The sequence below is a fragment of the Schistocerca americana genome, chromosome 6 (assembly GCF_021461395.2).
Source record: "Schistocerca americana isolate TAMUIC-IGC-003095 chromosome 6, iqSchAmer2.1, whole genome shotgun sequence".
Lineage (NCBI taxonomy): Eukaryota > Metazoa > Arthropoda > Insecta > Orthoptera > Acrididae > Schistocerca > Schistocerca americana.
In genome coordinates, this window is record NC_060124.1 from 354,824,480 (window position 1) to 354,845,179 (window position 20,700).

Below are 20,700 nucleotides of genomic sequence, written 5' to 3' on the forward strand. Positions count from 1 at the left end.
AACCAAGAGCACAAGAAGACTGTATTTCTATCAAACTCAATGAAAAATTTGCTAACAAAATGTTAGAGGTAAAAAATAGTTCAATAATCATTTTTAAGTGTTGTAGAGAAAATAGGATCCATCTATTCATTAGAAAATGCAAGGCTGAATATGGAAGAGGCAATACCTATACAATTTGATAAAACTGAAATTCGACCCATCTCTCCTACTGAAGTTAGGAAAATAATGAAGTCACTCAATCAAAAGTAAAAGCTTCCATGTAATTGATGGGATTGCCACCAGAGTACTAAAAGCTTTTTCCCATCAGACAAGTAGCACTCTCAGCCACATACATAATACACACATCAAAAAAAGTTTTTGTGTCACCCCGGTTCCCACAACTCCTGAAGGTATACTTTGACTGTGGACATTGTTTCACAGACACAGTCCCTTTGACCATTCAGAGATGTCACTGAACCCACCCAAAGATGTAGACAACCATGCATGAGCAGCACCTATTAGACGGAGGGGGTCTGACAGCCGATCAGTTCCAGTCATTCCACCAGGAAGGAGGTACACAGCTCATGTTGTCTGTAGTTCAACCATGCCTAGACCGTCAATACCATGGTTCAATCACATCCACATTGTTACTTTGTGCCAGGAAGGGCTCTCAACAAGCGAAGTGTCCAGGGGTCTCAGAGTGAACCAGAGTTATGATGTTCGGCCATGGAGGAGATACAGGGAGGCAGGAACTGTAGATGACATGCCTCACTCAGGCCACCAAAAGGCTACTACTGTAGTGGATGACCACTACCTATAGATTATGGCTCAGAGGAACCCTGACAGCAACACCACCATGTTGAATAATGCTTTTCATGCAGCCACAGGATGTCGTGTTACAACTCAAACTGTGCGCAGTAGGCTGCATGACGCAAAACTTCACTCCCGACGACCATGGCGAAGTCCATCTTGGCAACCATGATGCTTTGCAGCACAATACAGATGGGCCCAACAACATGCCAAAAGGACCGCTCAGGACTGGCATCATGTTCTCTTCACTGATGAGTGTTGCATATGCCTTCACCCAGACAATCGTCGGAGACGTGTTTGGAGACAACCCAGTCAGGCTCAATGCCATAGACACACTGTTCAGTGACTGCAGCAAGGTGGAGGTTCCCTGCTGTTTTTGTGTGGCATTATGTAGGGCTGACATATGCTGCTGGTGGTCATGGAAGGCACCATAACAGCTGTACAATACGTGAATGCCATCCTCCCACTAATAGTGCAACCATATCAGCATCATATTGGTGAGGTATTCGTCTTCGTGGACGACATTTTGGGCCCCCATCATGCACATCTAGCCAATGACTTCCTTCAGGATAATGACACTGCTCGACAAGAGTGGCCAGCAAGTTCTCCTGACACGAACCCTATTGGCCATGCCTGGGATGGATTGAAAAGGGCTGTTTATGGATGACGTGACCCACCACCACTCGAGGGATCTATGCCGAATCACCATTGAGGAGTGGGACAATCTGGACCAAAAGTGCCTTGATAAACTTGTGGATAGAATGACACGATGAATACAAGCAAGCATCATTGCAAGAAGACATGCTGCTGCGTATTAGAGGTACCGGTGTGTACAGCAATCTGGACCACCACCTCTGAAGATCTCGCTGTATTGTGGTACAACATCAGCGTGTGGTTTTCATGAGCAATAAAAAGGGCAGAAATGGTGTTTATGTTGATCTCTATTCCAATTTTCTGTACAGGTTCCGGAACTCTCAGAACCGAGTTGATGCAAAACATTTTTTGATGTGTGTAGTTAACTGAAACAGGGCATTTTTTCAGATAGACTGAAATATGCTATTGTTGAGCCATTGTATAAAAATGGGGTTAGGTCTGATGCTGTCAGCTACCGCCCAAATCTCACTTCTGACACATTTATCCAAAATTCTTGAAAAAGTAATTTATACAAGAGTAGCTTCACATATTTGTAAAAATGAAGTACTATAAAAACGTCAGTTTAATTTTCAGAAAGGCTTTTCAGCAGAAAATGCTATATTTTATTCCACTGATCAAATATTAAATGCTCTGATGAACCGAACATCACCCATTGGGATATTTTGTGATTTTTCAAAGGCTTTTGGCTGCATAAATTATGAAATTCTTCTGTATAAGCTTAATTATTGTGTTGTGAGTGAGACAGTGCACAAATGGTTTAATTCATATTTAATGGATAGAATGCAGAAGGTTGAAATTAACAGTACAAATAGTCAGCAAAAATCAGCAGAGTCCTCTAACAGGAAAGGTATCAAGAATGGTGCCCCACAGGATTCAGTCTTGGGTCCCTTATTGTTATTAATATACACTGAAGAGCCAAAGAAACTAGTATATCTGCCTAATATCATGTAGGACCCCTGTAAGCATGCAGAAGTGCTGCAACACAACATGGCATGGACTTGACTACTGTCTAAAGTAGTGCTGGATTGAACTGACACCATGAATCATGTAGGGCTGTCCATAAATCCATAAGTGTACGGGGGGATGGAGATCTCTTCTGAACACCATGTTGCAAGGCATCCCAGATATGCTTGATAATGTTTGTGACTGGGGAGTTTGATATCCAGTGGAAGTGTTTAAACTCAGAAGAGTGGTCCTGGAGCCACTCTGTAGCAATTCTGGACATGTGGGAGTGTCACATTGTCTTGCTGGAATTCCCCAAGTCCATCAGAATGCACAATGGACATGAATGGATGCAGGTGATCAGACAGGATGTTTACATATGTGTCACCTGTCAGAGTCATATCTAGATGCATCAAGGGTCCCGTATCACTCTAACTGCACACACTCCACACCATTACAGGGCATCCACCAGCTTGAACAGTCCCCTGCTGACATGCAGGCTCCATGGATTCATGAGGTTGTCTCCATACCCATACATGTCCATCCACTCTATACAGTTTGAAACGAGACTCGTCCAATCAGGCAGCATGTTTCCAGTCATCAACAGTCCAATGCCTGTGTTGACAGGCCCAGGCAAGGCTCAAAGCTTTGTGTTGTGCAGTCATCAAGGGTGCCAACAGCCTTGCAGCAGTGGTACCACTGGTTCCCATCAGATCACCAAAGTTAAGCACTTGGATGGGTGACCATCAGGTCTGGCGAGCACTGTTGGCAAGCGGGGTGCACTCAGCCCTTGTGAGGCAAACTGAAGAGCTACTTGATTGAGAAGTAGCAGCTCTGGTCTTGTAAACTGACATACAGCTGGGAGAGCGGTGTACTGACCACATGCCCCTCCACATCTGCATCCAGTGATGGCTGTGAGCTGAGGATGACATGATGGCCGGCCAGTACTATTGGGCCTTGCAAGGCCTGTTCGGATGGAGTTTAGTTTTTAGTTTTAGTCATTAATGATGTTTCGTTAAATGGTTCACACTCTGACACTTGTTGATGGCCCATCACTGAAATCTGCAGCAATTTGTGGGAGGGTTGCACTTCTGTTGTCATTAGTCCCATTTGTACAGGATCTTTTTCTGGCCACAACAATGTCTGAGATTTGATGTTGTATTGAATTCCTGATATTCACAGTACACTAATCAAATTGTCATATGGGAAAATCCCTACCTCATTGCTATCACTGTACCCATTACTGATGCACTGACTATAACACCACATTCAAACTCATTTAAACCTTGATAACCTGCCATTATAGCTGCAGTAACTGATATAACAACTGTGCCAGACAGTCGCTGTCTTATATGGCATTGCCAACAGCAGTGCCATATTCTGCCTGTTTACATATATCTGTATTTAAATACCCATACCTATTCCTGTTTCTTTGGCACTTCCGTTAGGTTTAGTGACTTATCTCACTATATTCATGAAGATGCATAGCTAAGTCTTCTTGCTGATGATGGAAGTATAGTAATCACACCCAACAAACAAGAATTAGCTGAGGAACTTGTAAATAAAGTCTTTCAGAAAATTATTAACTGGTCCTCTGCAAATGGAAAACACAGTATATACTGTTCTATACAGCAAATGGCATAACACCATTTATAAATATAGACTGTGGACAGAAGTCTGTTGCTAAGGCACAATATACAAAATTTCTGGGTGTATGCATCGGTGATAAATGGAATTGGAAGAAACACATTGATGATCACCAAGATGGCGCCACCGCATATAGACATATTAATCAATAGATCCATGGAAAATTACGAGTTTTTAAATCCTGTGTGTATAAAATGTAGTAAGAAGGTGAGAAATGGTGTTAAATTATGCCCATAGTTGCAAAAATGGATCCATCAACAATGTTTAAATACTTTAGAAGAAAGAAACATGACTTGTGACTGTGGAAATGTGCACTGTAGTTATCGTGATATATTGTGTTTACAAAAGGAATATTGAGAAGAGTGTGTGACTGCTTCATTAAAATATGATCTTATGTTAGCCATACTGTATGTACAGAAACTTGAAAAGTGATAGAAGTCAATTCAGAGTGTAGTGAAACTGTTGTAAATGAGCAAAACGATGACTGCATATGACCTAAAAAGTTCCATCATGTTAACCGTAATGAGAACAACTCCAGTCTCCCAGTAAAAAAATAATTTTGAACTTTTAACCTGTGATGAGTCTAAAAGATGTGAAAATAGTGAAAGAAATGAAGTACTTTCACCAACTGCAGAGATTAAAAACCAGTCAAGTATGAAGTCTTGTAATAACAAGCAAGGAAATTACGGTACTATAATATGCAGGGAACATACAAATCATGAGAACGTGACATCCACAAGTACAATGAACAAAGAAGATATTTATGTTCTCTCAGACAGTCATGGAAAGGGCTTAGCTGGTATCATGTGAAACATGTAAACTATGTTTAAGGTTAGTGGAATAACAAAACCAGGCAACTGTGAACATTTTTTGGAGCTTGGAAGAAACTGTTTAATAATCGGGGGTGCTAATGACATTTATAGGAATGAGGGTAAACTCCCCACAGGAGTGCTAAGAAGCACACTACAGAAAATTACAAATGTGAACTTCTATATTGCAAGTATACCACATAGACATGATCTGATGGAAAAATCTTGTGTCAACAAAGAAATCGCTGTTACTAATAGAAAATTTGAAAAAATATGCCGAAGCGTCCCAAATGCTACATATGTGAATGTACCATCTTCAGAAAGAAGTTATTTTGCCAGGCATGGGCTACACAGAAATAAACTTGGAAAAGCATTCATTAGTCAAGAAATACTTAATGCAGTGTTAGCAGTTGAAGACAAGAATTGCTATACCATACCACTTCCACCACCCTTCACAGAAACTGAAATTCTCTAACATAGAAATGAAACTGATTAACTGGCAACAGATCCAGCAGTAGAATCTTCACTTGCCACAAAAGTAGCTGAAGCTTCCACAACAGCTTCAACAGTATCAGAAGCAGCTACAGACTATACAGCAGCATCATTAGCAAGAAATGTGCTTATAGGCAGTGAATCATCAAATACAACAGGAATTCCAGCATCAAAAGTTGCAGCACATCCAGAAGAAAGAAAGGCAAGATGCAGGAAACCTGTGCCCCTAAAGGATTTTTGGTACCCAGCCTCAGCACGAAGAAACTGTTGACACCAGACAATATAAGTAAGAGTTCCTCTCAACCGAGTTGCAACAGCTTAAAATTACTTAGCCTTAATCTGCAGTGTCTCAAAAATAAAATTCTAGTCTTGAGATTGAGGCCAGTGAATATTGTGTTGATTGTATTTGTATTCAAGAACATTGGTGCAAAAATATATTGTGTTGATTGTATTTGTATTCAAGAACATTGGTGCAAAAATTATGAATTATAAAACATTAATATTTCCCCATATACCTTAGTTGGTCATTTTTATAGAAAGGAAGCCCAGAATGGGGGTATCTGCATTTATGTAAAATCAGATATTAAAGTGAAAAACAGGCCTGAAGCTGAACTCCTGAGCATAGAAAAACATCTTGAGGCAAGAAGAGTGCAAATGAATGTAAAAAAAATAGAAAATGACAGTCATGTCAGTGTATAGATCACCATGTGGTGACTCAGAATTTTGTTTAAAATGAGATTGAAGAACGGCTGAGCATCTTACATGATGAGAAGTTGTCAATAATTGTAAGTGGGGACTTTAATGTCAATATGTTGGTAGATGGTTTATTTAAAATTAAATTCCTCAATATTCTACACAGTTTCAACCTATATTCTAATATAAACAGTCCTACAAGGGTAACAAACACTTCAAAAAGTCTTATAGATAATATATTTTCAAATATAGAAAGCCTAGATACAGAAGCTTTGAATATTGACCTAGGAATATCTGATCATAATGTACTTATTATTAAAGTGCTCACAATTCCAATACATACAAAAACAGTGCATCATATGTGTAAGAGAATTTTCTGTCCCAAAAACTGCAACCAGTTTGGTATCACACTGACTAACCAATATTGGGCAGAAGTATTGTCGCAAACTGATACAGATGCTGCATACAATGTTTTCTACTCTCTTTTAATGACAAATTTTGAAATGTGCTTTCCAAAAAGGTTAGTTAAAATCAATTCATCTAGCCATAGAGACACAAATTCTTGGATCACATCTGGCATTAAAAACTCTTCCAAGACTATGGAAAGACTAGACTCTGAGATGAAAATTAATACTGACCCTAATTTTAAAAAAATATGTTAGTAACTACAAAAAGATATATAGAAGGGTAATTAATCTAGCAAAAGTACTAATTAATGATAGGCGAATAAGGAAGTCGGACAATAAATCAAGGACCACATGGGAAATTGTTAAAAGAGAAATAGGAAAAAGCTCTGAAGACCAGGATATTGTACTTAAATCTAGTGATAACACTGAAATAAAGAAGGAAGTCTTGCCCAGTTACATTAACAACTACTTTCTAAGTGTACCTGATAAATTAGGCAAGAGCTTTACCAAAGAATAGAAAGCAACAACACCGAAAGTAGCCAGTAGCATGATAATAAGTCCCACTAATAAATAAGAAATATTGTAAGTAATTAACAGTATGAAACCCAAAATGTCTGCAGGACTGGATGAAGTGCCAGTGACAATAATAAAAAGTCGCCTCACAAATCTTGGAACCACTGGTACATATTGCCAATTTATCATGTGGTGTGTTCCTCCAAAGGCTGAAAATTTCTAAGGTTAAACTATTATTCAAAAATGGGGATATACATAATGTAGAAAACTATAGACCTATATCCCTCCTCCCATCTTTATCAAAAAATTTTGAAAAACTGATGAAAATTAGACTCATAAGCTACCTTGACACCTTCTCTTATTATTCCTAATCTATATCAATGACATTGAAAGGCCCAACAGATCATCATAAATTATGTTATTTGCTGATAATACAAGCATAATTATAAGTAATGACAGCAAATCCTTATTCACTACAGCTGAAAAAGTTCTGAAGAGTGTGCAACAGTGGTTTTATGCTAATAAGTGAAATGAAACAAATTACATACAGTACGGTAAATTAAATGAGAATGATGATCACCATTTATCATTGAGTGATCATGAAATAGAGAAAGTCTGGTCTACAAAATTTTTGGCCATATACATTGATCAGCACTTGAGCTCGAAAGACCATGCCACATACACATCCAAAAAACTCAATTCAGCATGTTTTGCACTGAGAATAATTTCTAGAGTTTGCAGTGCAGAGTGTACAAGATTAGTGTATATGGCTTATTTTGATTTTATTATATCCTATGGAATAACATTCTGGGGTGCAACTAAATGTCGCTTATTTTTAGATTGCAGAAAAGGGCCATTAGAATTATTACAAACAGCTCTCCAGAAACACACTGTAAGCCCTTGCTCCTGCAGCTAAACATACTTACAGTACCATCTTTGTACATATTAAAAAAGCATACTGCACACAGGAATACACTTGAGTAGTTCGTGTGTAAATTCAGATCTCCATGACTACAATACAAGTATCTGTAAGAATCTGCGTGTAGAAAGAACAAGAAAAACAAAAAGCTAAAAATGTGTGAGTCACTATGGAATAAAGCTTTATAATGCTCTCCCATTCTGCATCAGGGGAACAGAAGATGAAGGAAAATTTAAGTCAGAATTAAAAAATTATCTGATAAATAAATGTTCTTATAGCATAGAGGAATATTTTGACTCCTTAAATCACTAACTGATGGCTGTATTGTCAGTTCCATGTCTCATTTATACTCTTTTGACGCTAAATTATGTGTAATATGTGTTTTCCAAATGTACTAAAGACATATAAATTCATCACAAATGGTACATGTTAAAAGAGCATGTAAAAGAACAACCCATTAATTCAATGTTTTAATTTTCAATAGATTATATAATGTTAATTTTATATGTTTGATAGAAATTTGTAATATTTTGCCCTGTGCATATTCTGGACAGTATTATGACAATTCCTATATCATGTTAATGTTGCAAAGGATGATGATAAATGAAATGAAATTATCTGTGGAAACAGTTAGGTTCAGCCACTTATGCTATTCGGGTTATTGCAAATTTTGGTGATAAACATATTTGTAAATTAGCCTATTATGTCTATTTTTCATTCAGTGCTTTCATATGATATCATACTTTGAGATAGTTCACCATTAACAGAAAAAGTATTAATTGCACTAAAGCATGTAATCAGAATAATAGCTGGAGCCCATCAAAGATCACCTTGCAGACATTTATTTAAGGAACTCAGGATATTCACAGTACCTTCACAATACATATATTTACTTATGAAATTTGCTATTAATAATCCATCCCAGTTCAAAAATAATAACAAAGTACATAGTTACAACACTAGTAAAAAGGGTGATCTTCACTATTCTGGATTAAATTTGACTTTGGCACAGAAAGGGGTGAATTATGCTGCCACAAAAATCTTTGGCCATGTGCCAAATAGCATTAAAAGTCAGATAATGTCCTATTCGTGATCTGTGGAGCAAGTATTAATGTAATGTAATGAGAATGAAATAGAGGTGAGTGAGACGAGCAGCCAGGTGATGGATGCTGTGTGGACCAAAAAAGTCCTTTACCAGAATTCAAGAGATAAGTAAAGAATCAGGTGATGATCTTATGGATGGTGGATAAATAATGACAGAATATGCAGGAGAAATATGGATGTGTGTTAGTGAAGACCATAATGTATGGAAATGTCTAATGGAAGCATTTTCTCAGCTGTGGTTACTGAATAAATGACAACAATGGTGGCAAAATCAGTGATTCCCTCACCAGCAGTTCAAAAGTCTTTTGAGTGCAGTAGATGAGCTCTTGCTGTCTTCAGAGAATTCACATCTTAAATTCAACTAACTTTTCATCATGTTTAGTTGATGTTTACTACAGTACTGGTTAAATAAATCCCCATTTCAAACCTACACACTTTTCAGTTGTAAAAGGTATTTGGGATATTTGGTGTTTAAAATAGACTTTCGTGGACCAATGTAAGAGCAGTGCCACAGGTGTGAGGCTAACCATAAAGAAAAATGTGGACATGCTTAAATAGCTTTATACAATAATCTCAAATCTTCTTCCAGGCCCATTGATTGATTGATTCATTCATTCATTCATTTTGGCAGGGAAGCTAAAACAGCTTTGGTCTAACCCACCACTGCCCTCACTGAAACCGAGTTTATTGTGGAGCATCGCTCCCTGTATATCTAGTACAGCCAACCAATGCCCTTAAATAGTGCAAGGAGTCCCTTTACCGGTTTTTTATTAGACACAATTTCTAAAGGTCTAGTTGTCCCGAAAATTCTGTATCTCCAAAGATTAGGTGTGACGCAGTTACTTCACTCTTATAACAGATCCTACATTTAGGATCTTCTTCCATTATAGTCATTGTATGTAGGTGTTTTTTGAAATTCCCAGGGTTGGTCATCAGTCCAGTCATGAGTTTAATCTCTTTCCTGTTCAATTCCAGGATTACAAAACTTCCTTTAAAACATGGCTTAGGCATCATTACCTTAGCATGTTTTTCTTTATAAACATTGGTCCAGAATTTTATGTGCTGTTTTCTAAGCCATTTACATAGTCCAGTTTGATCATAGCCTTGGTGATAGTCAGGACAGGTTCCGGTCCAATGAATGGAGTTTTTGCCCCCATCCTGGACAGTCTGTCTGCTTGTTAATTGCTACTGATCCCTGAGTGGCCAGGGACCCACATTAGGTTTACCCTATTGCTTCCTCCTAGCTCCACCAGAGACCTGTGTCATTCTGTCATTCTGCAACAATCTTAGATTGTGTTGCAGGAGCTGCTAATGATTTCAGGGCTGCCTGGCTGTAGATGCTACGGTCCATGTAGCACCTATGCATATTCTCCTCCACATATGCCCTGATTGCAGTAATTTCAGCTTGGAATACCGAGGCCAGTTTTCCTAGAGAGATGATGCCCTCCAGTCTTTGCTGAATCCCGTACACCCTGGCCCCAGCACCTTGGTCTAATTTCAACCCATCAGTGAACCAGACAATGTCCCCCATACAGAGTCGAACTGTTTTTTTCCCACTGCTCCCTGCTTCCAATTATTATATTGTAAGGCTTGTTGAAGCAGTTGGGAGTTATTATATAATCAGTTGGCATTTCCCCAGCCATTCCTTATTTACCTCACTCACTATTTTAGTGTGTGATTCTGGATATCCCAATGAGATCCAATTTTTACCAGTTTTGAGTCTGTATGCACCAGCTGCTGCCTCCATCTTGACCCGAAGGTGTAGTGGTGGCATGTCCAGCATGGCTCCCATCCCATGGTTGGTGCGCTGCTAATTCTGCCTGTTATGGCTAAGCAGGCCAGTCTCTGCACCTTAGCAAGCTCCTTAGCTGCAACCTGCTGTTCTACATTCTTCCACCACACTATGGCCCCATAGGAAATCCTAGGTCTAACCACCATGGTGTAGATCCAGTGCATACCTCTGGAATTTAGGCCCCAGTTTTTGCCACAAGCCCTTCTGGTACTCACTAGAGTACCTTTCGCCTCGGAGCAGATGCTCTTAATGTGAGGGGCCCATGTTAGTTTCTCATCCAAGGTTACTCCTAGATATTTCGCTATCCCCTTAACAGGTAGAAGTTCATTGAAGAGCTTTAGATTCCAACTTGAGTGGTGGATATGCTTCTTTGTAAATGGTGCCACAACAGTCTTCTTAGGATCAACTCATAGATCCTGTTTAATGCACTAGTCTTGGACAATGTCCAATGCACCTTGTGCCATATTTCTAACTTAGTCAGTAAATTTGCCTAGTATTACTATGACAAGGTCATCAGCGTATCCTTGGCAAAAGCATTGTCTGGAATTTAGTTTCTCAATGAGTTCATTCTACCCTAGATTCCACAATAAAGGGGACAAAACTCCTCCTTGTGGACAACCACTTGTGGTGTTAATTACCATATTTTTATACATCATGGTTGCCTCTACCTTTATCCACTAAGCATAGCCCTAGTCCACTTACATATAGTGGTCCACAGGTCATGCACCTCTGCTGCCCTAACCATGTAATCGAAGGTTGTGTTACTAAAAGCCCCCCTCGATGTCCAGGAAGATGCAGAGGGATATTTCTTGAAACTGAAGTGCTTTTTCCACCCTCCCAATGAGTTGATGGAGAGCTGTCTCATGTGATTTACCTGGTTAATATGCATGTTGGTTTGAATGTAGGTGGGGCCCTAGTTAGCCTCCTCTCCCCAACATATACATTAACCAGTTTTTCCAATGTTTTAAGAATGGGGGAGCGCAGACTGGTTGGTCTCATATCCTTGGCCATGGTATGATCAATTCTCCCTGGCTTTGGAATGGAAACAACCTTCACTGCCCTCCAGGCATTGGGTATGATTCCTGCTGCTAGGCTATCCCTGAATAACCTGCATAGGACTCTTATGAGATTTTCTCCTGCAACAGGCAGGAGAGCTGGAAAGATTTCATCTGGGCCAGGTGACTTGAACGGTTGGGATGTTCCCACCACCCATTGGATTTTATTGAAGTTGACACACTCCTTAGCCGATTCCCAGTCCTCTCTTTGAGTTCCTGAGAACCATTGCCTCTCAAGGATCACATTCTGGTCCATGTTACCTGCCAGAGCATATTGAGGAAAGTGAGTTTTGAGGAGCAGTTCCAGTGTCTCATGTGCTGTCTTTGTATATTCCCCATCTTCCTTCCTCAACATACCTCCTGGATTAGTTGATACTCTAGTGAGGATTCTGTGGAGTCTGGCTTGAGCAGCCGTGCTCTCCACTTCCTCACAGAATTCCTTCCAGGATGCCTCCTTTGCTTGTCTAATTGCATGGTTGTAGTTGACGAGGGCCTCATGATATTTTGCCCATTGTCCTTTATGTCTCACAAGGCTAAACAGTCTTTGCACCTGTTTTCATTGAATTTCCAAGTTATTTTTCCACCAAAGCACACTCCTATTTGTGCACTTCTTGGTGATTGTGCAGTTGACCTGGTATGAGGTCACTATGGCAGAGACAACAGCCTCTACTACTTCCTCAAATTCTACTGGATTTCTTATTGAGGTTTTAATTTCCTATATGTGTTTCAGTCTGTTTTTCTGGGATGCCTATAGGTCATGGTCTGTCTTATTCCCATTTCAACCTTGAATTTAATATACATGTGGTATAATGAGGATGGCTTTAATGCCACATACCATTGTTTGACATAGATGCCCATCATCATGGAACCAAAGGTTATGTCAATTACTTCTTCCCTTCTATATAATGGAAGGAAACATTCCACGTGGGAAAAATTATATATAAAAACAAAGATGAGGTGACTTACCGAACAAAAGTGCTGGCAGGTCGATAGATACACAAACAAACACAAACATACACACAAAATTCAATCAGACATATTTAAAGACCTGTTGTTACCTGTCTTCAACGTTGTGGGGGGCAGGGGGGTCTGCATATCCCCTTCAAGTTGCAACAGTTTCTTTGGGGGGGTCTTGGGCTCAAGACCTTTTAATTCCCTCAACTTATATTTGAGAAGCCATTCTTTTCCTTCCTTTTGTCTGCTTGTGTCTGTATGTGTGGATGGATATGTGCGTGTGTGCTAGTGTATACCTGTCCTTTTTTCCCCCTAAGGTAAGTCTTTCCGCTCCCGGGATTGGAATGACTCCTTACCCTCTCCCTTAAAACCCACTTCCTTTCGTCTTCCCCTCTCCTTCCCTCTTTCCTGATGAGGCAACAGTTTGTTGCGAAAGCTTGAATTTTGTGTGTATGTTTGTGTTTGTTTGTGTATCTATCGACCTGCCAGCGCTTTTGTTCGGTAAGTCACCTCATCTTTGTTTTTATATATAACTTCTTCCCTTCTGCTATTCATGAATGTAGATTCATTGCCCCTATTCAGGATCCCCAAGTTGTTAGACAAGAGAAATTCAAGAGGGTACTCACCTCTACTGTTGGTGTCCTTGATGCTCCACACTAGGTTGTGGGCATTGGGATCACATCCAACCAGCAGTTGGTCACCTTGCTGAAGGCAGGCTTCTGTCAGTCTCCTCACCTCCAAAGGAGGAGAACTGTCTTTGTAAAGAAGGTATGCTGAGGCCAAAACAATTTCCATTGCGATACCTTCCTCATGTTGCTGCATTCTGATGGTCACTAGGTCTCTGGAGCAGAAATCCATCATTGGCATGAAAGGAATTCCAATTCTCACATAGATGCATGTTCTGAAGTTTCTTAGATTTCTAGCGTAAATCAGCTTACCTCCAGTGCCACTGAGGCCCGATACACCCCCTTTATATAAGTAGGGTTCTTGTATCAGGGCCACGTCCACTTCTTGTCTCCCCAGGGAATGGCTCCGGGCAGCAGTGGCCCCTTTATTGAGCTGCAGATTAATCTGCAGCACCTCCAGTATCCGTCTTGCTGCCATCATTGCCTTTGAGGCCTTTGATTACTCTGACAGTGACCTGCGAGAACCCTAAAAACAATTTCAGGTCTTGCTCTTGCTTCACCTTCAGGGACTTCTCTCCGACTTCCACCACCGGGGCTCATCCTTCCGGTACAGTCTACTGGTTGATTACTTTCCAGTCCTGTGTTGAGACTTTTGTGTTTTGAACCCCTGTTTTCTCGAACAGAGTCTTTGGTGAGACATCCTTAAGGATCCTTGGTACCCATATTGATACCTTCATGGTCTTCAGAAGTTCAGCTGCAGTCTTGACCAGCAGCTTCAAATCCTCCACGGGGATATCATGGGCACGATGTCCTTCAGCCATTCCACCATATGAACCTCCTCACAGACAAAAATTAGGGCACCACAATCTAGATATACCCTCCTGAAGTTCGGTCCTGGGCCCCTGGAACAGTGTCCCCCCCGCCCAATCTATTCAAAAAGGGACATCTGTACGAGTTCCTCCTCCTGCTGCAAGATGATGGCTATCAGTGGATAGCCTTCCTGGATAACTACCATCTTAAGATCCAAGACTGCAGTACTATAGGTCTGTTTCCCTATTTCTTGCCTTAGCTTTTTCTGGGCTCACTTATCCTGGGAGGAGGGAGTCTTAGATTCCTCCCTTATCCTCTTGTTACCTGTCTTCAACGTTGTGGGGGGCAGGGGGTCTGCATATCCCCTTCAAGTTGCAACAGTTTCTTTGGGGGGGTCTTGGGCTCAAGACCTTTTAATTCCCTCAACTTATATTTGAGAAGCCATTCTTTTCCTTCCTTTTGTCTCTCTTCCCTGAGAAGTTTCCTCCTCTGGGCCCCAGACAAGGCTTTAATCTTGATCTGGTCCCACTTCTCAGTTACAGTTTCCATTTCTTGCTCAGGTCTAGACACTTCTTCTATAGTGGGAGTGCATTCCATCAGTCTTGGCCTCAATGTTTGTGTGTCTGAGGTCTCAGTTTGCCCCTCATTTTGTTTTAATTTATTTCCATTTGTCACATCCATCTTGGTCCCACAAGATTTGGCAATTTACATGGTCCACATGATGATAACCCCGCATAGTGTAAGGCTGCTTACTCAGGGAGTTTGCCCAGTATACCTGAGGCTCCATTTGCAACACATATTCCCATGTGACATGCACCCCTCAGCATGGATCGCATCACACCTTGGGTTGGGAAGGGAATTGGGTAACGACTAGGAGTGGATAAGGAAGATAGGATGTTATGGGACACTCTTAGTCTGATCCATCAGCTAAGCCCTTCCCAGCAGTAGGTCCTCTACCTTCAGCATAGCCCTCAGCTTCATGTGGATACGCAAGTCTCTCCACCGACATGGACAGTGTTTTGTCAAGGTGGTGTCCCCCGGAGAGGTCCAGGGCCATTAATTGAGGTGCTGTACGCTGAGACTGTGATGTACAAGTTTTTCATCAGTGTACATGATACAGCATTATGAAGCCATACAGCACTTTCAACATTATGTTCATGTCTGTTAATTGATTTTGTTATGAAAATGAACAGGAAGATGAAGTCTTGTTTCTCTGTCAGAATATTAACCTGATCTAAGGTGCATGATTATTTTTTATGGAATAATACAAGACAAACTTGAAAGTAGGGAACAATTCTTTCCAGGGATTATTCTGTCCTGTGTACATGTCTGAATAATACCAAAATCATTAGAAAAATATTACAGAAGTACTGCTAGGATCACATGCTAACATTGACTCTGGAAGGATAGTGGTTTTATTCTGATTTGGAATAGTTGCTGCAAATTTCAGTATTGTGTTCTATTAGCTACCCAAAATGTGATGTCATCTCCTCTGCATGTCACCAACCATTCTACCTTATAACTTGCAAAAGGAGCTTTTCTGGATTGAGTTTCCTTACCAGATATTGAGACTTTGTTGCTACAACTTCATCCTTTCTGATAACAAAATTTTCTTTATAATGAAACTTGACAACTATTACATCCAGATCATCTTAAATACATCAGTCTTAACATACTGAAAAAGGTTATGTCAGTTCTTCTCCATGTGCATTCTGTAAAAACAAATAGGTTTATTAGTTGGTTGTTAATTATATGTAAAACTAACGACCTGCTCTGGCTTTGCATGGGTAATCTACAGCCATGCAACTTTTCTGGTGCAGTGGTAATAAATTACTTATACAAACTTCCCTAATGAAATAGTTTGAATATTAGTGAAAACTGTTTCATAAACCCTACAGCAGTTCCTAAGATTAAGCCTTCACATGTATACAGAAAAACAGTGATGACCTTTAATTAAGTAATATATATAGATATTCCTCTTTCTTAACTGATGGTAGGCTTGAATGAAGTTTCATGCGTGGAGCACCAACTCTTTAGGAAATTACTGTAGTTTTGGCTTGGTTCTGTAGTCATTTGCCAGTTGGTCAGAGCAGATCACAGTGGCTGGAACAGCTGTAGAGTCCACCAGTTGAGAAGTGCGTCATGTGATTAGATTTTTGCTGGCAAAACGATCTTCAGCTGCTGAAATCCAGCATAAGTTATGCCCACTGTATGGACCTGTAATAATGAGTGACAAGCAAATTTGAAAATGGTGCCAAGAATTTCAAAAGGGCCACACAATTGTCCACGATGAACAGCAAAAAGGCGGGCACAGTATTTGGACCAAGGACATCATTGATCATGTGATCTGAAAACATCAAAGTGATCAGCAGTTGATGATTTTTAGTTCAGCAAATGAATTCCAAAATGTTGCTCAGACCTCAGTTTACAGGATAGTCATCAAACAACTTGGATATCACAAACTGTGTGCGAGATGGGTTCAAAAAACCTCACTGATCAGCAAAAAGAACAAAGAATGTGTAGTGCATGACAGGTTTTGGAATGCTATAGACAAGATGGAGATGATTTGTTTTCCCACATTGTTACTGGTGACAATATGTGGATATCGTACACTGATGCAGAATTGAAACAATAGTCAACGTAGTGGCACCATTCCAGTTCACCCAAACCAAAATAGTTTAAGCAATCTCCAGTCTTGAATCCAGAAATGATGGCTACCTTTTTTGGGATGAAAAGGTCATCCTTTTAGTTGATTTCATGGCCCATGGGTCAACAATTACAACTGATGTTTACTGTAAAATGCCAACCTAATTGAGAGATGCTATCAAAAATTGACATCACAAGAGAATGTTGTCCGACATAATATTCCTTCACAATGATGCATGCCCTCATACTGCTCCCAAAACCAAGGAAAAGATTCAAGATTTTTGTTGGGAATTTTTTTGATCACCCTCTGTCCAGTCTCAACCTTGCACCAAGTGACTCTTTCCTCTTCTTGCATTAGAAAAAATGACTAGGTGAACAACAAGTTCAACATGTCATTGAACTCAAGATAGAAATTACCAACTGATTCAACTCCTAGGTGGCAGACATCCATGCAGTGGGGTGAAATAAGCTGGTGCAGTGTTACAGAAAGTGTGAGAAGTGAATGGCAATTACGTGGAAACATAAAATAAATATGTTGTAAAACATTACTGTCAATAAAATCCTTTTCTCATGAGCTTATTTTTTTACAGCCAAATAGACCTTAATTTTGGAATACACCTTCTATGTTTCCGCCTTGTAATGCAATTAGATTAGGCTGTTCCAGTGCTGGGGCACTGGGGAATGCCCATCAGTTTGCTCGAGGCAGGTGCAGCTAGTATAGGCTACCCACCAGGCAGCCATATTGCACGCGTTCTGTACATGCACAAACCACTTGGCTATCCCTGCCCATGAGCACAAGGCCAGGGCAGTATGATTGTGTATTATACAGTCTGGCTGCCTGACTGCCCACCAGTCAGCTGTTTGCTCATAGTGGCCTGCAGGCGCATGGCTGCCCTTTAGTGCACACTCAAGCAGGAACAGCCTTCATTACATAAATGTCCGCCCCAGTAGCTGAGTGGTCAGCGTGACGGATTGCCGTCCTCTGGGCCCGGGTTCGATTCCCGGCTGGGTCGGAGATTTTCTCCGCTCAGGGACTGGGTGTTGTGTTGTGTTCATCATCATTTCATCCCCATCCGGCGTGCAGGTCGCCCAATGTGGCGCCGACTGTAATAAGACCTGCGATATGGCGGCCGGACCTGCCCCGCGAGGGGCCTCCCGGCCAATGACGCCAAACGCTCATTTCCATTTTTCCATTACATAAATATCAATAAGTTCTTGTTATTTCTTTCATACTCATTGTATTTCTGTTCCTTGTTTCTTGATCTGTAACTGTCAGTATCTGTTAATTTATATACTTGATATATTGGTGGACTAATGCGTAGTAAATTAAAGAATTATTGAGCTATTACCAAGAAATCTCTGTAGTATCAAAGTAATATTTATCTATTCTTTTGCATAGCTAACAGTTAATTAAAATGTAGCCTAATAAATTGACAAGGTTTTGGTGCTTAAATACATTGTGAACATTTAATACACTCCTGGAAATTGAAATAAGAACACCGTGAATTCATTGTCCCAGGAAGGGGAAACTTTATTGACACATTCCTGGGGTCAGATACATCACATGATCACACTGACAGAACCACAGGCACATAGACACAGGCAACAGAGCATGCACAATGTCGGCACTAGTACAGTGTATATCCACCTTTCGCAGCAATGCAGGCTGCTATTCTCCCATGGAGACGATCGTAGAGATGCTGGATGTAGTCCTGTGGAACGGCTTGCCATGCCATTTCCACCTGGCGCCTCAGTTGGACCAGCGTTCGTGCTGGACGTGCAGACCGCGTGAGACGACGCTTCATCCAGTCCCAAACATGCTCAATGGGGGACAGATCCGGAGATCTTGCTGGCCAGGGTAGTTGACTTACACCTTCTAGAGCACGTTGGGTGGCACGGGATACATACGGACGTGCATTGTCCTGTTGGAACAGCAAGTTCCCTTGCCGGTCTAGGAATGGTAGAACGATGGGTTCGATGACGGTTTGGATGTACCGTGCACTATTCAGTGTCCCCTCGACGATCACCAGTGGTGTACGGCCAGTGTAGGAGATCGCCCCCCACACCATGATGCCGGGTGTTGGCCCTGTGTGCCTCGGTCGTATGCAGTCCTGATTGTGGCGCTCACCTGCACAGCGCCAAACAAGCATATGACCATCATTGGCACCAAGGCAGAAGCGGCTCTCATCGCTGAAGATGACACGTCTCCATTCGTCCCTCCATTCACGCCTGTCGCGACACCACTGGAGGCGGGCTGCACAATGTTGGGGCGTGAGTGGAAGACAGTCTAACGGTGTGCGGGACCGTAGCCCAGCTTCATGGAGACAGTTGCAAATGGTCCTCGCCGATACCCCAGGAGCAACAGTGTCCCTAATTTGCTGGGAAGTGGCGGTGCGGTCCCCTACGGCACTGCGTAGGATGCTACGTTCTTGGCGTGCATCCGTGCCTCGCTGCGGTCCGGTCCCAGGTCGACGGGCACGTGCACCTTCCGCCGACCACTGGCGACAACATCGATGTACTGTGGAGACCTCACGCCCCATGTGTTGAGCAATTCGGCGGTACGTCCACCCGGCCTCCCGCATGCCCACTATACGCCCTCGCTCAAAGTCCGTCAGCTGCACATACGGTTCACGTCCACGCTGTCGTGGCATGCTACCAGTGTTAAAGACTGCGATGGAACTCCGTATGCCACGGCAAACTGGCTGACACTGACGGCGGCGGTGCACAAATGCTGCGCAGCTAGCGCCATTCGACGGCCAACACCGCGGTTCCTGGTGTGTCCGCTGTGCCGTGCATGTGATCATTGCTTGCACAGCCCTCTCGCAGTGTCCGGAGCAAGTATGGTGGGTCTGACACACCGGTGTCAATGTGTTCTTTTTTCCATTTCCACGAGTGTATATAGTTATTGCAAAACATTGTGTATTATACAGTCTGGCTGCCTGACTGCCCACCAGTCAGCTGTTTGCTCATAGTGGCCTGCAGGCGCATGGCTGCCCTTTAGTGCACACTCAAGCAGGAACAGCCTTCATTACATAAATATCAATAAGTTCTTGTTATTTCTTTCATACTCATTGTATTTCTGTTCCTTGTTTCTTGATCTGTAACTGTCAGTATCTGTTAATTTATATACTTGATATATTGGTGGACTAATGCGTAGTAAATTAAAGAATTATTGAGCTATTACCAAGAAATCTCTGTAGTATCAAAGTAATATTTATCTATTCTTTTGCATAGCTAACAGTTAATTAAAATGTAGCCTAATAAATTGACAAGGTTTTGGTGCTTAAATACATTGTGAACATTTAATATATAGTTAGTGCAAAACATACATTTTAATTTGACACTGACATTAAGGGTCAAACTCCAGACACAGATATTGGGAGGATATATGTTGAAGATCCAGATGATTGGGATCTGCCTGACAAAACATTTTACTGGGAAGGAAATGTACACCCAGGTTTTATAATCAACGAGAGGACAGGAATGATCAGGATACAACACAGTGCACCAGAAGGAGTGTAAGTATAAAACTGCAACTATAACTTTCACTGATATCTTCATTATTACTTTATTATAAATTTCATATAAAGAAGTGGGCTTTGTCATTAGCACCACAAAGAATTTGATGGCAGATCCATGCTTGCAGATACAATCTGAAGTTCAAAGTATATGACAAAAAACATCTGCAGACTACACCAGCATACATCACTGTTACTGTGAAGAAAATTTCTCATGATAGTATCATTAATTCTGGGTCAATAAGAATTGCTGATTTATCAGATGAAGAATTCATAAAATGGAACTTCACTGTAAGTATTTGAAATAACTATTCCAGTTAAATTTTCCTC

General features: G+C 41.1%; 1 protein-coding gene across 1 annotated transcript in view; it reads left to right on the forward strand.

Moving 5' to 3' along the window:
• The window catches only part of LOC124620145 (neural-cadherin-like), a 141,829-nt gene that overhangs the window by 15,813 nt on the left and 105,316 nt on the right, over positions 1-20,700 (forward strand). Inside the window, exons 3-6 of the mRNA XM_047146815.1 lie at positions 4,864-5,032; positions 5,348-5,535; positions 20,207-20,370; positions 20,499-20,661. Of these exons, the coding sequence (XP_047002771.1) occupies positions 4,864-5,032; positions 5,348-5,535; positions 20,207-20,370; positions 20,499-20,661 (684 nt within the window). The remainder of the gene's footprint in view (positions 1-4,863; positions 5,033-5,347; positions 5,536-20,206; positions 20,371-20,498; positions 20,662-20,700) is intronic.